Source organism: Erpetoichthys calabaricus, chromosome 8 (genome assembly GCF_900747795.2).
Source record: "Erpetoichthys calabaricus chromosome 8, fErpCal1.3, whole genome shotgun sequence".
Lineage (NCBI taxonomy): Eukaryota > Metazoa > Chordata > Cladistia > Polypteriformes > Polypteridae > Erpetoichthys > Erpetoichthys calabaricus.
The window spans coordinates 37,109,956-37,128,450 of record NC_041401.2 but is presented as its reverse complement, the minus strand read 5'-3'; the positions used below and the strand labels follow the sequence as shown (position 1 = coordinate 37,128,450).

Below are 18,495 nucleotides of genomic sequence, written 5' to 3'. Positions count from 1 at the left end.
CCAACCAAGTATACTGGGCTCTTGAGGCATTAACCATAATACCACTATGACACACAGTTTAATTATTTAGCCTTTCATTATTTTGTACATAATGTAAACCTCAAAGTGTTTGTATAATGAAACTCCACACCCTGTAGTTAGATGATGCAGACAGAGTGGAAATCTCCATGCAGCACTATGAAAGCCAATTTGTTTTGATGTTTCAGCTCTTAGGACATTGTGCATATTTATAACTTACTTTACACTGATATGTTTTGAATTAAATAATATGCTTGGAATTGATTCTTTTTTACATGCTTGCTTTTGTCACAGCTTGCACTGTATGGAGAAAAGAAAAATGCAGTATAATCAGTCACACTAATATTGTATTAGTAGTTTCTTTCACCTAAATTTGAATTGGTGATTAAATCAAAGAATGAGTACATGTTGGCAGAAATACTGAACATTTCTCTGCATTATTTATTATATTTGTGCTGTATTGCAATTCAACATCAGTTGGATTTATTTCTTATATGTCTTGCTCTCAGTGTGGGATGTTTGCATGTTTTCTTGTTGTTTTGATGGGTTCCAGCTGACTTCAGTGAGGTTAATTTCATCTATTTACCAAATTTACTTTATCCAATTTATGAGGTTGTGGCTCTTCATCTTTTCCCATTTCTGTTTTGGGTCGATGTGCTTGATCAACCTTCTCTATACAGCTCGGTCCTACACCACGTCCCCAAGTCAGACCCCTTTCCTTCAAATCTTCTTTTACATTATTCATCCACCTACACTTTGGCCTCCTCCTCTTTCTTTCTTCCTGTGTACTTCCATTCCCATCAGTCTTTGGCCTACATATTCCTTGTCTGTCCTTAGAGATCTCTCCCCCATTTGTTGTACATCTTTTGTCTAATTTCTTATTCTGTCCTTTTTTGTAACTGTACACATCAATCTCAACATTCTGATTTCTGCAATATCTAACCTTTTCCGCTGTACTCCCTTTTATGACGCATGTCTCAGCTCCATAGATCATTGCTGGTATTATGACTGTTTCAGATCCTTTACGTTTAACCTTTGCTTTAATTCTTCAATCACACAATAGTCCTGACACCATCTTCTAATTGTCCCATTCACACTGCACTCTGTGGGTTATCTCCGCATCTAAGTTTCCATCTTGGGCTACCTCTGATCCCAGATGTTTAAACTTATCTACTCTTTTCAATAACTGTACCTGTAGGCAAAGTTCTAAATCCTAATCATAATTAAACCTCATATATTCTGTCTGTCTTCCTATTTATCAACTCTCTGTCTTCCAAAGCCCTTCTCCATTGTTCCGTCATCCTTTCCACTTGGTCTTTTTTGGTGCTACACAACTTAATGTCATGACCAAAAACTCTGCACCGGGGGACTGGTCTTTTATCCCATGACTCAACACATTCATAACCAGATCAAAAGGGGTCAAAACATAAAGACGATCCCTGGTGCGGATCTATTCTAACTGTTATCTTTTATGTTACCCCAACACTGCTTTTAACCAGAGTCCACAGTCCCTTATAAATCCCAAGGTAATCCTCACATGCTTTTTCTGGTACTCTTTTCTCTGTCGTGCACCTCAAAGACCCTTTGACATGGTGCTCCATCATAAACCTTCTCCAAAACACATTATGCAAATCGTTCTGTTTTTCTGGATGTTTCTCTATCCGCTGTCTCAATGCAAAGCATCAGTTGTTGTTCCTCTTCCTGCCATAAAACCAAACTGCTCTTCCCCGATGTTGGTCTTCTCCCTAATCCTTCTCTTTATAACCCTTTTCCAAATATTCATAGTGTGTGACATCAGATTTATCCTTCTATACTTTCCACAATCCTGAATATCAGCCTTTTCCTTATAAATGGGTACAATCACACTATCCCTACACTCCTCTGGTATTCTCTCCTGTTCATAGATCTTCTGTATTAGATTTCACAACACATCTACTCCTTCTTCTCCTAAACTATCCCACACATCTGCTGGTATTTCATATGGTCCTGTTGCTTTTACAACCTGAGCAATGTTATGGGCTCAGAAAATAATGGATTTAATTAGCGGTTACATTTTTATTGGTGTGTCATAATTAGCAAATATTAGAACAGTTTTACATGGTATACCTTTACTGTGCTTGCATTTCACTAAACAGAAACAATTTTATATGAAAATATATCTTCTGTATACAGGATTGTGACTATTGCTAGATATGTGCTTTTAGGATAGAGGTATACTTTATAGTGAATAATATGAAGCTGATAAAAATACTGTAGTTCTATTAATTACTTAGCAGAATCCATCAAAGGCTGAATAGACTTCTGAGCAACTTACAGTGCTTTACTTAATCACTTAGGGACGTGTTACTACAGGCAGAGAGGTATGTGGGATTGTAAATTGGAAATCAGAATGGGGAAGCAAAGGAATTTCTGTAATTAGTAAATATGAATATACTGTATAAAGTTTGGTAAGTTACCAGGTAATACATGTTAATATTAACATGATATGCTGACATCCATGTATCTTTTGTGTTTCTTCATGTTCCATTGCTTTCCTTTAAAAACACATGGCTAGTGAAGTTTATGGTGCCTTCTGAACCAAATATTTTTTGAGATGTTGAGCTCATGCAGTCAAATTTGCTTGAGAAAAAGCCACATATTACTGCTTGTCTCACTGAGTCCTTGAAATCATGCCTCTTTTTGACTGATGGATACATCATGCAGAGATACCGATATTGATTGAGTGGTTCTTGGTTTAAAATGACATCAGCTGGAAATACAAAAAAAAATATGGCAAAACAAAATGTCAATTATGTTGTCATTTTAAATGTACATAAGCTGTGCTATTTGTTTAATACAGGTGGGAATCTAAGTAATCAACGTAGACTACAGTGTTAACATTTGAAGTACAGTTTGTCCATCCAGTTGCTATGTCTCTGTTTTATTAAGATGAATAATGTTTTGTGTGCTTGTGCCGCTTTTTGACTTGCATCAACTTTCACAATAAAACTTGAGTTTTCAAGCTCAAAATCAGGAACACTAATTATCCAGGAAAAAAAGAACAAAATACATTTCCTCATAAGTATTTCACTGTAAGTACTGTGAAATTTTAGTGAATTATTAACTACTTAAATTCCTTACATATATTGTCATTTTATGTACAATATTTCCTCAAATTGATATATTTACAGTTTCATCCATAAAATGCAGGTGGTCTTATGCTTTTTTAGTTTATATTTCTTCTTCGACAATCTTAATACATAGTTATGTCAAAATGGGTGAAAACTACTTAAAGCTTTGCAAAAGATTCTGACATTTTGGTAAGGTGTGTTTTTTTCATCGCATAATTTACTTATGTTTTTGTAGATAAAATTACTTTGAGAAGATTTGATTTTCAGTTATTGTAAATGTATAATTTTTCATTGTCAAGTTAATTATGTACAGTATTTTTTATTTCATTAATCAATAATTATTTGAAACAGAATGCAATGCTCATCCTTAATGTCCAGTCTGTCTTGATATTCACTTTTAGATTTTTGTGGGTTTTAGGTAGCAGAACATTGGGTATTTGGAAAGTTTGGATAAACATTTTACATTTACATTTGCATTTATTTACTTAAAACATGCTTTTATCCAAAGTGACTTACAAACTAGGTCATAATCTAGTAAACATCAGTTTCGGGGACAGTTTAGGAACAAGTATTACAGGACAAGGTTATAAAGTTGATCATCGTTGGTGAAGAGCTCAGAATAAAATCCAAACGAGTTACACCTACTTGATTACAAAACTTAAGAAAGCCAATATCAGTTGAACTATGAAATAAGAGACTGACTCTTCAAACACTTCTTAACCTGGTTGAGGGAGTCAAAATTTCTAGTGAAGGTAGGCAGCTTGTTCCACCAGCTAGGAACTACACATGAAAAGAGTCTGGGCTTAGATTTGATTCCATGCACAAGTGTGATCACTAGAAGTTGCTCATCAGCAGACCTGAGTGGGCGAGAAGGAGCATATGACCTCAGAAGTGTCTCCATATATATAGGCGCTGACCCATTGACTACTCTGTATGCATGCATCAAGGATTTCAACTTAGCACATGGTGCTATAGGTAGCCAGTGTTGTGTTCTGAATAATTGCAGTAGTCAACATGTGACAAGAACAAGGCCTGTACTAGGAGTTGTGCTGCATACTTCGACAGACACGGTTTGATCTTGCATTTGTTGTGTGGAGATTATATTTAAAAAAAAAATGTACAATGACATTAATATATTTACGTGTGCTCTGTATTATAAATACAGAAAAGTACAAATCATTTGAAGGTAAATACAGACACTAATTCAAAAATCAGCTTATGTTTAAATAATCTCTCTGTTAAAAAAGGAATTTCATACGGTTCAAATACCATAATACCAGAATTTGCTTTGACTGAAACTTTTCATAGCAGTTTCTGTGTACTCTTATTTTGCTAGGTCTCTGTTCAGAGATTATGTTATCATTTAATGAAACTTAATTTTTTGTTTTTGTTTTCTTTTGTTTCTTTTCATCATAACAGAACACCTACAATGGCTGGTGGCTTATTTTCAATTGATAGAAATTATTTTGAAGAAATTGGAACATATGATTCAGGAATGGATATATGGGGTGGTGAAAACTTAGAAATGTCTTTTAGGGTAAATATATATGTTTGTCTTCTTCTTATGTTCATTTATATTTAGCTAATCAAATAAATCTATTTATTGTTATCCTAATGATTTTTTCCTCTCAGATTTTCATACTGAATTCCAGCAGTGAAAAATAATATAGCAAATGAATGAAATGCATGCACAGTCACTGAATAAAAACCTGATGGTTGAGTAACCTAAATCTACAGAGAGTTATACAGTACATGAATCATAATTAAAGATCTTTACTGGTGTTTATAATGTAAAGCTGTAGATTTTGTATAGAAAAATGTCATTTTTGGAATAGGGCTGCCACATATTTACTTAGATATATTTCTCTTATAGCCAGCATTAATATTTTGTCCTTCATCTGGTTATCATATTTATGCAGTCTTCATTGTCTGGTCATTCTGCTTGTAAAGGTTATCATATATTTCTTTTAATATTTAGTTATCACACTTCTTTGTCCCTCAAGTGTACTCATTCTTTTTGAAAAAGAATAGTAACTATTTCAGAAACATATATAATTTAAAATATCTGCTTCTGAAAAACAAGACAACACACATAAAATTATTAAACTAGTATTAAATAGTATCACTTGCGGTGGGCTGGGTTTGCGCCCTGTGTTGGCTGCGCCCTGTGTTGGCTGGGTTTGGCTCCAGCAGACCCCTGTAACCCTGTAGTTAGGATTACAGTGGGTTGGATAATGGATGGATGGATAGTATCACTGCACAACAATTTTTTTGACAAGTCTTGCTTCCTGAAATAACATATTTAGTCACATTTATGTTTCGCATAAGCTATTAAATTCAACAGAATTAAAAGTGTTTTGCTCCTGATTTTCTTTTTTATTCAATGTCTGGTGCATCATGTTGCAGTGTCTAACAGTAGTCAGCAAGCATTGACGGATTCCAGTTGCCATGGCATCGTTTCTCCATCGTAGCAATGTCCTTGTGAAACCTTTCACCGTGTTCGTACTGACAGCACCAAGATTTGTGTGGAAGAAGTACAAGTGTGAGTGGAGGAAATGAATCTTGAGTGACATGTTGCACTTCATTGTCTTGTATGCTTTGAGAAGTTTGTCTACCAACTGAATGTAGTTTGGGGCTCTGTAATTACCCAGAAAATTGTCAACAATGTCTTCGAAGGCTTTTCAGGCAATTTTTTCTGTCCCAACTAACAGATCTTCAAACCGCTTGTCATTCATAACATGTCTGATCTGGGGGCCAACAAAAATGTCCTCTTTGATCTTGGCATCAGTTATTCTTGGGAACATCTGTCTTAAATAACAAAAACTTTTGCCTTCTTTGTTCAGTGCTTTCACGAAATTCTTCATGAGTCCCAGTTTTATGTGAAGAGGAGGCAAAAGTATCTTTGCCGGGTCAACAGGCGATTCATGTGCCACATTTTTCTGTCCTGGAACTAAATTTTTACGGAGTGGCCAGTTCTGTCGAGAATAGATATTCCAGTTGTACCAGCTATACTGGACATGCTTCAGCATCAGTTCCATATTCTCATACGTTTCTTTCATGTGTGCTGCATAGCCAACAGGTACTGAAGGATAAACGTTGCCATTGTGTAGCAGAACAGCTTTCAGGCTTAACATTGACGAATCAATGAAGAGACGCTACTCTTCCGGGTTGTGATCACAACCCAAGGCCGAGAACAATTCTTCAATGTCCCAACAGAAACAGAGACTGTTGACTTGTGCAAAAAATTTGGTTATATCATGATGTCAGCCTCGAAACACAGAAATTTTCGTACCTGATGACAGCAAACACCATTCCTGCAGTCTCGAACCCAGCAGCTCGGCTTTTGCTTTTGACAGACCCAAATCTCTGACTAAATTGTTCAATTCTGACTGTGTTACCAGATATAGATTGCCTGATGAGCACGGTTCAAAATACCAAATTGTTCAATTCGGACTGTGTTTTCAGATGTGGATTGCCTGATGAGCACGGTTCAAAATCCGGGTCAATGTCCCTGTCAGTACCCTGTATTGCAGTTTCTTCATCTGGTTCGTCTAAGGTTCAATCTTCTGGTGGTTTCGGAATTGGAAGACTGTCGTCATGTGGCACGGGTCTCATTTCTGAAGGCAGATTAGGATATTCAATTGACTTCTTGTTTTTGGCAGAGAAACCAAACACATTAGTCAAACAGAAGTAACAGTCTGTCACATGGTCTTTCTGTTCTCACCATATCATCGGAACAGCAAATGGCATCGTCTTTCAAGTGCCTCTGAGCCAGGCTCTCAGACTGACAGCACATGTTGCACGGCAAATGTCAGGCGCCCATTCCTTGTCTTGATCACCAATTTTGCAGCCGAAATACAGATGATAAGCTTTCTTCACAGAAGCAGTCATCCAATGTCTCTGAGGTGCAAGTGTCAATTCGTCACAGATATAGCTGAATGTATCGTGGTTGTTACGACATTGATGAAACATATCGCCCAACATCAAAATGTCTATAGCAGCAAGCTTATTTACTGTTATATTGCCTCAGATACTATACTTTACTGATACTATACATACACACGGACTATATTAACCAAATGAGCAGGATCGATGTATGCAAGCCACCTTTATAGCATGCTGAGACAGCTTCAAGCTCGTTCAGACCTGCCCAGGATGTCAACTTCCACAGAACAGCTTCCAACCTGGCCTGATTCCATGCCTGGACATGCCCAGGCTGTACAAACCGTTGTTGATAAGTCACTTACGGGAGTGAAAATGTTTGGATACAAATATAAGAAAAAATCATGACAAAACTAAAGATTTCTATGAAACGGTACATGATGGGTAAATTTTAATGTGATATTTGTGATCAGCACCCAAAAACTTTGTTGTGCAGTGAATTTAATGTGAACAATTTTTTAAAATGCAGTACCTTCATATATCTTTTATCTAGAATTTGACATTTGTCTGCATTCTTCTATACTGTATATAGTTATATTTTTGGATAAATACTGTACTTTATCTAAAACCATCTCTGAATTGCACTATTCCTAAATACAGTAAATGTTCCAAAGCAATATTTTAGCTGACGTTAAGTACTTTGACCTAAAAGAGTATCCCTTCCTTGAATGTCTGTTTTCTTCTGGCAGGCTGAATTGCTTGACACATCAAAACTAACAGCTACTGTACACTATAGTTGCTTTAGGCTCTTTAATCATATTGACTTTTTCTGTTGTGTCCATGATTGCAGTTGCATTACTAAAATCATTTTGGTACATCTATAGACATTTACATGCACTGTATATCCTGTGGCAACAGCAAACAAAATATTTTTAATATCAGAAAGTATCTACTTTATAGTCTTCCAAAGTACAATCAAATTACCAAAATCGTTCTGATACATCTACACAGATGTGCATGTACTGTATTTCCCGATATACTAGTTTAATAACAGCAACCAAAATATACAAAAATTACAAAAAGCCTACCTTAGGTGGCACAGGTTCTTCTGGTTTAACAGTAATCATAACAGTTGGAACATAGAAATTAAGAATGTGTTATAAAATAACATATTGTCCTTTACTATACATAGTTTGTAATTAAGATGATTTAGCTTTGACAATATGATTAGTTTTTTTTTTTTGGGCTTAAATTTAGTGATGCTCAAATTCATAAATACAATAAAGTAATACCTAATAAAAGTAATAAGAACTAAAAAATGTCAGCTCTGTAGTAGATCACCATGGAATTAAGACATTGGAATAAAATAACAATAAGCTCTTAGTTAAGCCTGCTTAATATACTATACACATCTGAAGTCAAAAAGTGGATGGTTTAAATAGTCTGGTTCACATTGTTGATTTAAATGACTGTATTTCTGTTGTTTATTTGAAAAATAACAGGAGTACATACAACTAAATTGATATCATTGCCTCTTTGGAACTGCTGTTTAAAATCCAGGGAGAAAAACTGTGGTATTTTTAGAATTTATACGTAAATAATGAATTAAAAAATGTATTTTAAAGCAAAGTCCCCAAGTTTATAGCATACTTTTAAAATCAATACCAATTGGTTTCAATGACTGTTCAGTTTTAATTGTGTCAGTTTTGCAATTGAGATACAGAGTACTCAGAAAGTCAATAATTGTAATGTTCTTTGTCTTTAGATTTGGCAGTGTGGGGGGTCCTTGGAAATTGTTACATGCTCTCATGTTGGTCATGTTTTCCGGAAAGCTACTCCATACAGTTTTCCTGGAGGAACAGGTCATGTCATCAATAAAAATAACAGACGACTGGCTGAAGTCTGGATGGATGAATTTAAAGACTTCTTTTACATCATATCACCAGGTGACTGTTTTATATGAGTATTCTTTTGATCAGTGTTACGTATTATTTCAAAATGCTTCTTTTACAAACTGTGTTTTCAGTGACAATGTTGCTTAAAGGGAAGTGTTAATTTTCCAAAACATCTTTCAATAAAAAATAATGCATTACAGTAATCCCTCACTTATCGCGGGAGATAGGTTCCAAGGCCGACCGCGATAACTGAATTTTCGTGAAGTAGGGACACTATATTTATTTAATTATTTAACGTGTATTTGGACGTTTTTAAAACCCTCCCTGTATTGTTTACAACCCACCATTTACTCTATTAAAAACAGGGACAACTGCTAAGCAATATGAAATCGGTAGATAAGTTTACACTTATTGTATAGCGAAGTACACGTAGCAGCTTGTAGGCGGTCATGACGTCGTCGACCTTGTTGCAAAGATTCCTAAAGCAGATTCCATCCAGACTACTGCCTTATCACGTCCACTTGCAACTCGTTTTGCACCCTGGTTAAAGGACACTGCGGCCGTAGATCTTATATGCTTTTCCTCCTTTTTAAATAAAAAGAATCGATGTCCTGCAGCGGTGTAGCTGTTCCCTTCCTTCAACATATCCAAAACTTTTACCTTTTCTGCAATCATTGCATCTTCTGTTGGTGCTTGGACACGGCCCCCTGAAGCATTAGCACGTTAATGATGAATGAGTGAGATGAGACTTCCTGGTTAATGCAACACTCCGTCGCTGAGCCAATCAGCAGCACACATGAACTTAACTGCGTGCTCTGATTGGGTAGCTTCTCAGCCATCCGCCAATAGCATCTCTTGTATGAAATCAACTGGGCAAACCAACTGAGGAAGCAAGTAAAAAGACCCATTGTCCGCAGAAACCCACGAAGCAGCGAAAAATCCGCGTTATGTATTTAGATATGCTTACATATAAAATCCGCGAAGTCGTGAATCCGCGAAAAGTGAACCGCGAAGTAGCGAGGGATTACTGTAATGCAATTTAGTTAACACCAAAAATGACTTATGAGAACATATCAGCTTGCCACCACATCTGTCTTATCTTAGTACACACTGAGCACTGTAATTTAATATATTATCTAAAGTATATACTGAATGTCATGTCATTTTCTAATCTGCTTAATCCAGACCAAGATGAAGTGTGGATTAGGGGGGCTGGATCCAGTCCCAGCTAGCATAGGATGCAAGGTAGCAACAAAATCTGGACAGGGCTCCAGTCCACCTCAGGGCAAACACACATGCGATCCAAGCATGAACTAGGAGCCAATTAAGTGTAGCCAATTCACCTAACTTGCATGCTGTTGGACAGTAGGAGGAAACCCTTGCAGACACAAGGAGAATATGCAAACTCCACGATGGGAGGACACTGGACACGAACCCTGATCTCCTTACTGTGAGGCAGCAGTGCTACTACTGCACCATGGTGGCATCCTGTATATAGAGAGATGTCTGAATTTTTGTATTCAATACCAATACCGGTGAAATTTCACAATACTCGATATCTATTTGATTCCATGGCAAAAACAGAAATCCCATTTTTAGCAGCTTTTTATGAAAGTCCCTGCATTATTCACTTGAACTGTGCTGTGCCTTCTATTGTAATCTATATATATAAAAATGGAATGGGTGGGTCGTCGGGTGGGCCTTTTTTTCATTCCGTCGTTTTTTCGACGTTTTGAAAATGTAGAATGATTATTTGATTTTTTTGTTTTTATTTGATCGTGTCTATGTAGCCGCCGTCGTAATAAAGTATCGCTAAAATCGTCATTTATCGTAATTTATTTTTGACGTATAACGTCGCCGTCGTCGAGGTCAGTGATACCACTGCAAAAAATCTGCTTACGGTTGAAAGACACGCCCTACTCACTGGACAGTTAAAAACACCAATCAAACTAATGATGACATCAAGTATTACCCAATCAAAAGTAGGAAAGGAGGCATCTTCATAAAATGCGTGTGGGATGATTTGCATGAGACGCTGCTTTAAAAAAAAAATTATAAAAAAAATACGGGATAAATCCCGTCCAGTATTGATTCAAAACGGGACGTGCAATTTCATTCTCAAACGCGGCACGATTCCGTATTTTAAAGGACGGGTGGCAACCCTACAGTGCCAGGTAACCACCCATACAATCACATTGTGATTCAGACTAGGAATGCAATGAATGTAATTACCCCGATCTACATACAAGGCGAAAGTCTTGCAACATTCAAAGATGATGGTTTGGGATAAGTACACCATACAACATAAAAGAGCTTATGAAGCCTTGAACCGAAAAAAGCAACATCTCAGAGATCATAAAAAAAAAATAGGAGCTAATGTCGTTTTACTCGCTGTACATTATAGTCAAACATTACCAGTTATTTCACGAGGGAGACCAGCACATCAACTCAACGCGTGTTTAAAATCCATGCTTCTCCCACGCTCGGTTATATGTCGCGTGTTCTCGGGTAGGTGCACCAAAAAATGTATACATTTAAGCATGTAATGGGCAAACAAAAATGAGGTATACCCGAAGGCACAGCAGTAGTACTTAATGTAACTTTACTTCTTAAATGTTAATGTTTTACTGTTTAATAATTTATACGCTTCTTATATGTTGTTCAAATTCTTTTATCAAAATACCACTGACAGCGCAATGCACGATAACATCGAGTGAATACACCATACGCATCCACCCACGGCTGCCCTGCTGTGCGCAGATAGGACTTGATTGTACAATAAAATAAAATAAAGATAAAAAGACTAAAACAATCATCACCCATAAAGCGGATAGTAGACGTGACGTACTATATGTGTACCACATTTCAAGTGTATAGGTGCAACGGTTTGCGAGCTACAGGTCATTTAAAATCCTGGACAGACACACAAATTGCCACGGTAGCAAATTACAGAAGAAGATTTTACTGTTTAATAATTTATATTTATATGAAACGAGCTGTATATACCCGGCGTTGCCCGGGGCAGAAGTAACCTAATCGGTCAAACACTTACATATATACCAAAGTAAACCTAATCGGTTAAACAGCTTCATATATACAGAAGCGAACCTAATCGGACAAACAGCTAATCTATATACATAAGCAAACCTAATTGGTCAAACAGTTACATAAATACAAAAGCAAACCTAATCGATGAAACAGCTTCATATATACAGAAGTGAACCTAATTGGTCAAACAGTTATGCATGTGCAGAATAATTTTACAAAGATTATGCGTGTTAACAATCATTAAAAAGAAAAGATTGAGGAACTCTTCTTCTATATGTGATGAAGCTGGATGAAGCTGACTTGACGAAGACGTAGGCGGCATAGATTGGTTTTTCTAAAACAGAAGAAAAAAATGAGTATCTATTATTATTTTAAATTAGAATGAAAATGAGAACCTTGATTAGAGATAGATTATCCGTATTAAAATATGTGCATGAATAAACTTTTGGTAACTCTCTAGCAAAAGTTTATTCATACAAATTGGCATGGGATGGCTTTGTGAAAAAGTAAAAATTAGATAAAAATAAATTGAGAATGCGTACTTCGATTTGACTGAGATTATCTGTAATGATGAAAAAAAAAGTTTAGTATGTTTTTTTTTCCATACGGGAAGGATGTAAAACCTTACATAGGCACCCTTCAGCCCGTACTGAAGGGTACTGTCAGATTCTTACTGACTAAAAAACACCCTTTTTATTCCACAGCTACCCCAAAAACCACTATTAGGCATTACTTTGGGGTGGCAGTAGTTTAGTTATGAAACAGCTGGGTCCTGAAAAAAATCTGTCTTATTAGTGGCTTCATCACATATAGAAGAACAGTTCCTCAATCTTTTCTTTTTAATGATTGTTAACACGCATAATGTTTGTAAAATCATTCTGCACATTCATAACTGTTTGACCAATTAGGTTCGCTTCTGTATATATGAAGCTGTTTAACCGATTAGGTTTACTTTGGTATATATGTAAGTGTTTGACCGATTAGGTTACTTCTGCCCCGGGCAACGCCGGGTATATACAGCTCGTAGAATATAAAATACAGGGTGGTCCAGATGTAATTATGTAATTATTGCATTGCATTGCATTAAAAGTTGCACAGATCTGGACCACCCTATATATAAAAACTAATACTAACAGCAATTTACCCTTTCATTATTTCTCTCCAGTAACTGAAAAATACTTCTATAAATCAATACTAAAATTAAAACTTCAAACATTATTATCCTTACTGTTGAATTTGTGAATTCAAAGATAAATCATTACAGTTTAATTTAAGCAAGCTCTTTAAAGCCGTTTTTGCAACAACATGCTTTTAAAATTTGTTTTTCCGAAAATCCCTATGTTAGGTTTGTAACTTTTGCTATTGTAAGATTTACAAGTTTTTACATGATTTTTTTTGCATAATTATGTTTACATGATAAGGTAGTTGCTATAGAGAATTATTTAACAGGTGAGTCAAATAATTAAATTTGCAAGTGTCACAAAATCCTGGTGCTTTAATTTTCCAAATCTTTTTTTTTTTTTTTACATTTCTTGAAACTAGAATTCCCTATGTTAAATTAAACTTATTATTTTTGCATTAATCCATTATTTCAAAACTCCTGTAAACTAGCTCTTGTTGTGCTGTTTTTAAAGTATCTTATGTGACTGAAAAAAACTTTTTTATTGCATAGCCTGTGTACAAATTTAGAATTAGAATATTAAATGGACCTGCAGTATAACTGGCAGACTGCATTACATTTGCCAGCATACTCTTGACATATATGATATATGAGCTTTCACAACGCTCACCTTTTTTAAGGGATTGTACTAGTGAACATTAGTTTGGCTTAAAAAACCAAGCAAATGAAAAAAATGTAGTATCTGCATATTCATAAATAGCAATGAAGTATGCCATTTTGCTCATTCTATTAACTGGCAAGGTCGTAGTGCTTTGTGCTTTGAAGCACTAAATGCATTTTATTTTGGTGTTAACGAATGGAGCAGCTCTTTTCATTTTCATTGTTGTTGGAGGAAAGCCAAACATCCACTTTGCCTTTAATCTTGCCTCAATTTTTATTACTAAAACTTATAATACTGCAGTTTCTCCACAATCTTATATGCATATCCATATCCATATCACTTATGGAAGTTAGGTTTATCCCTGTAAAACTGAAACTTTACCTCATTATACTGAACTGTAAAACCAGTTAGGAAATGAATAAAATACTTTTTTCATACTTGATGCAATTGGAGAATGAATGCAAACCATTCATTACTTTTTAGATACTGTGTAGGACACTGTATTAAAAATCTATTCAATCATTTTGTTTCCTCTTACAAATTTGTGACACAACAAGCTGAATGATTACCACTGACACCTGATCAATCATATCTGAACCAACTCCACAATGACAGGAACAAAAGTCTTTTTGGGTGTGTGTTTAATAATGATAACCACAATTCCCTCAGTCGTGAGCTGAAATTCTTCTGTCTCGAACACAGACCATTTCCAGATATGACCTATTCTGTTTTTTTTTTTCAATATGTGTTGCAATGCTGTACCATTACCACTGTGATCCATTTTCATATGTGTCTTTTATTCTCGTTTTTCTTATTTGTTACTGTGCCGCCTGGAGTATTTTGTCTACTGATAGTGTACAAAACTTGGTACCATTACATATACAGTGTATATATATATATATATACAGAGAGAGAGAGAGAAAGAAAAGCCAAGCAAAATGACACCTTTTATTGGCTAACTAAAAAGATTACAATATGCAAGCTTTCGAGGCAACTCAGGCCCCTTCTTCAGGCAAGATGTTTTTTTTTTTTGTTTTTGTTCGCCTTATACAATTTTTCTTGTATTAGGAATTTGTTAGTTTTCGCATACCCCTTGGGGTCAGAGCGCAGGGTCAGCCATTGTACAGCGCCCCTGGAGCAATTACAGGTTAAGGGTCTTGCTCAAGGGCCCAGCAGAGTAGGATCTCTTTTGGCAGTGACGGGGATTTGAACCGGCAACCTTCGGGATACCAGCGCAGATCCTTAGCCTCAGAGCCACCACTCCGCCCTTCTCACAGTGTCCATTGCTGTTGAAGTGGGCCGCCACAGGAACATCTGTGTTGCCATGTTTAATGTGGAACCTGTGTAAATTCATTCTCTGGCGGAGTGTCTGTCCAGTTTCTCCCACATAGAGTGCAGATTCTCTGGCGGAGTGTTTGTCCAGTTTCTCCAACATAGACAGCAATGGACACTGTGAGAAGGACTTTAAAGTCACAGTTCTTATGGGCAACTTCAAAACACAGCAAGAGAGAAAAGAATGGGAAGTTAAACTCATGCTAAAATGTAATACTTTACAACATGGATTGAATAAAGACAAGAGTTTTATGGCCAGATATGAGGATTGTTTACATCTGTCAGAATGACAGACAACCTGTCTACAGATCTACATTGTTTTGAAAAAATTCATTACAAACTTCAAAAGACTTTGTTGGACAGTTATCTTATCCAGAGATCTTGACAATACATTGTTCTTTTCTCTCTTGTTAAATTAACCCTAGTCTGAATGAATCTATTAATTTTTTACATTTAAAATTTCTCATTTAAATATTTATCAATGTTGTTTCTTGTCCTAGAGTGTGTATATAAACATAGGGAACTCCAGTTTCTGTATTACATCTTGCCTGAAGAAGGGGCCTGAGTTGCCTCGAAAGCTTGCATATTGTAATCTTTTTAGTTAGCCAATAAAAGGTGTCATTTTGCTTGGCTTTTCTCTACATTCATATATACATAAAATATATATATATATATATATATAAAATATATATATATAATATATATATATATATATATATATATATATATATATATATATATATATATATATATATATATATATATATATAGTGGACTACCAAGAGGCACACCCGGGCGGCATCCATGGAATCCAACAGGGCTGTGCTGACAAGTAGTTATTTCCATACAGCCCTGTGGAAATCCAAGGTGCCTGTGCAATCCAGGTGGCTGCCAAGTAACAGGTCCAGGATGATAGTGCCCTTCAAAAGCCATCTCCCCCTGTCCATCCTTTAAGGATGGTGTCCTGGCTGGGTAAAAATGCTGGCCATTCCTCACAATACATATATACAGTATATATAGTATCTATAGTTTATATAAAAACAGGATGCACCTGACCACAATCCGAAGTGCCACAGCTGAATACAAATCAGAGATTCTAGTTGTTAATTTTTAATATATTTGCAAACATTTCTGAAAACATGTTTTCCTTTTGTCATTATGGTTTATTGAGTGAATAGTGATGGACAAAAGTGGCAGATTTATCCATCCATTTAAAACTAAAATGTACAACACAGTAAAGTGTGTAAAAAGCGAAGCAGTCTGAATATTTTCTGAATTCACTGTATATTTATGTGTGTGTGGATACATATTGTAACAAAAGACAAAAGAAATCATAAAGAGTTTGGACACCCATATAACTGTTGACAAAACAACAAACATGATTTCAAAAATAATCATGAGAACATCTTCTCAGACATAAGTCCAAGAATGAACTGACTCAGAGTCAATGAGTGGCTTCATGTTTTGTATGGCTGTCTTCGGATTGGCTAGGTGAGGTACTTGGAGAGGGTATTCACCAGGGTATCACAGGCCAATATCGACCACATTCCTGGCATTGTAATACTGTGTTAATACCTCTAACACAACATGAAGCATAATTTTCTTTCAATTTATTACGTTTTACTATTTTTATTATGGTTAATTACTCACTGTAATTGGGTCTATTATGCATATGTAACATTTGTAAATTGTTCATCCACTTCCCCATATGCGAGCAGCTGAGCCGTGAAGTGGCTAGCGTGTAGCGCCAACCCAGGGGCTGGTAAGCAAAGAGAGCAGGGGGCTGGTATATATATTGTGGGGAACAGCCCGGACACAGACAGGTAGACACGATGGTTTCACCCAACACACGTTTATTAATCATATTTACAGTGCACAGACCCAGTGACGCAGCACCAATCACCCCTCAAGTCCTTGGCCACACGCACAATGCCTTCTCTGTCTCTGGTCCGCCTCCACTCCTCTCTACCAAGCTTCATCCTTCTTCCTCCCGACTCTTGCCCCTGACTGGAGGGAGGTGGCCCCTTTTATTCACCCCGGAAGGGGTCCAGCTGCATCCTGAGGGCTCGTAGTCACACCCCTGTGTGGCGGAAGCTCCAGCGGTGAAACCGGAAGTCCACCGGGTGTCTCCAATTCTCTTCCCCCCAGCACTTCCCGGTGTAGCGGAAGTACTGAGGTCCAACACTCCCAAGGCATTGGGGCTCCCCCTGGCGGTGACCACGGGCCCCTACAGGGATGAGCTTCCCAGCTCTGTACCCGTGGTCCCCACAGCAACCAGGGAGGACGCCCCCTCGTGTTCCGGAGGATCCATGAGCCCTCCTCCGGTCCTCCTGGGCATCCCGGCCGGGCGACAACCCCAGCCGGGTGCCACAATATATATATATAATATATATATATATATATATATATATATATATATATAATGTATGTGTATATCTCTCTCTATTAAAAATAAAAAAAAAACTTGGGTTGAGACGTGATCTTCTCAGAAGACACTTTAACGTCCTGCAAGACAAAGCAGTGAGACAAAAGGACAGCTGCTGTACAGGTTTCTAAATGATCAATGTGCAGCACAACAAGCAGAACACACAGCTCAGCAGCAGGAGCAGCACCAGCTGAACCATCTGCATCTCCTTAGTGTTCGTTCAGCAACCCATTCACAACAAAGCAAAGAGAACATGGGGCATTATAAAATATAAATATAAATGAATATGTATGTGTATATAGTGGTGCAGTGATAGCACTGCTGCCTCGCAGGTTCACTTCCCAGGTTCTCCCTGCGTGGAGTTTGCATGTTCTCCCTGTGTCTACGTGGGTTTCCTCCGGGTGCTCCGGTTTCCTCCCGCAGTCCAAAGACATGCAGGTTAGGTGCATTGGCGATCTTAAATTGTCCCTAGTGTGTGTTTGGTGTGTGTGTGACCTGTGGTGGGCTGGTGCCCTGCCCGGGTTTGTTCCTGCCTTGCGCCCCGTGTTGGCTGGGATTGGCTCCAGCAGACCCCCGTGACCCTGTGTTAGGATATAGCGGGTTGAAAAATGACTGACTGACTGTATGTGTATATGTGAAAATAAAACACAGATTTTCAGAACACCAGACACTGCCTTGAAACCAAATAGGCCGCTGTTCCAACTCTAAGGATGCACTGTAGTATACTCTGAATCCATGCTTTTTCACTAGCTGTAATACAACAGAGATTATTATTTTTACTTGGCAGAGGTGAAATGGAAGTAAAATGTGACAGATATGCTTCATATCAGTTTTTGTTGCCCTTACATTCAGGAATATCAAGGGTAATCAGAAAAGAGGGAAATGTGGGGAAAATCGAAGAACAGGAATTTTTTGATGGATAGCAAAATGTGACAGAACAGCATCCTAACAGACCTGACTGACTGCATTAGACCTACTTTCTTAAACTATACTGCAGACTACAA

The 18,495-nt window shown here is 37.1% G+C and overlaps 1 protein-coding gene across 3 annotated transcripts in view; it reads left to right on the top strand.

Moving 5' to 3' along the window:
* The window catches only part of galnt13 (UDP-N-acetyl-alpha-D-galactosamine:polypeptide N-acetylgalactosaminyltransferase 13), a 293,601-nt gene that overhangs the window by 110,594 nt on the left and 164,512 nt on the right, over positions 1 to 18,495 (top strand). For all 3 annotated transcript variants that reach the window (XM_028806459.2, XM_051931008.1, XM_051931009.1), the window contains exons 7-8: positions 4,548 to 4,665; positions 8,776 to 8,956. In XM_028806459.2, coding sequence (XP_028662292.1) covers positions 4,548 to 4,665; positions 8,776 to 8,956 — 299 coding nt within the window. The remainder of the gene's footprint in view (positions 1 to 4,547; positions 4,666 to 8,775; positions 8,957 to 18,495) is intronic.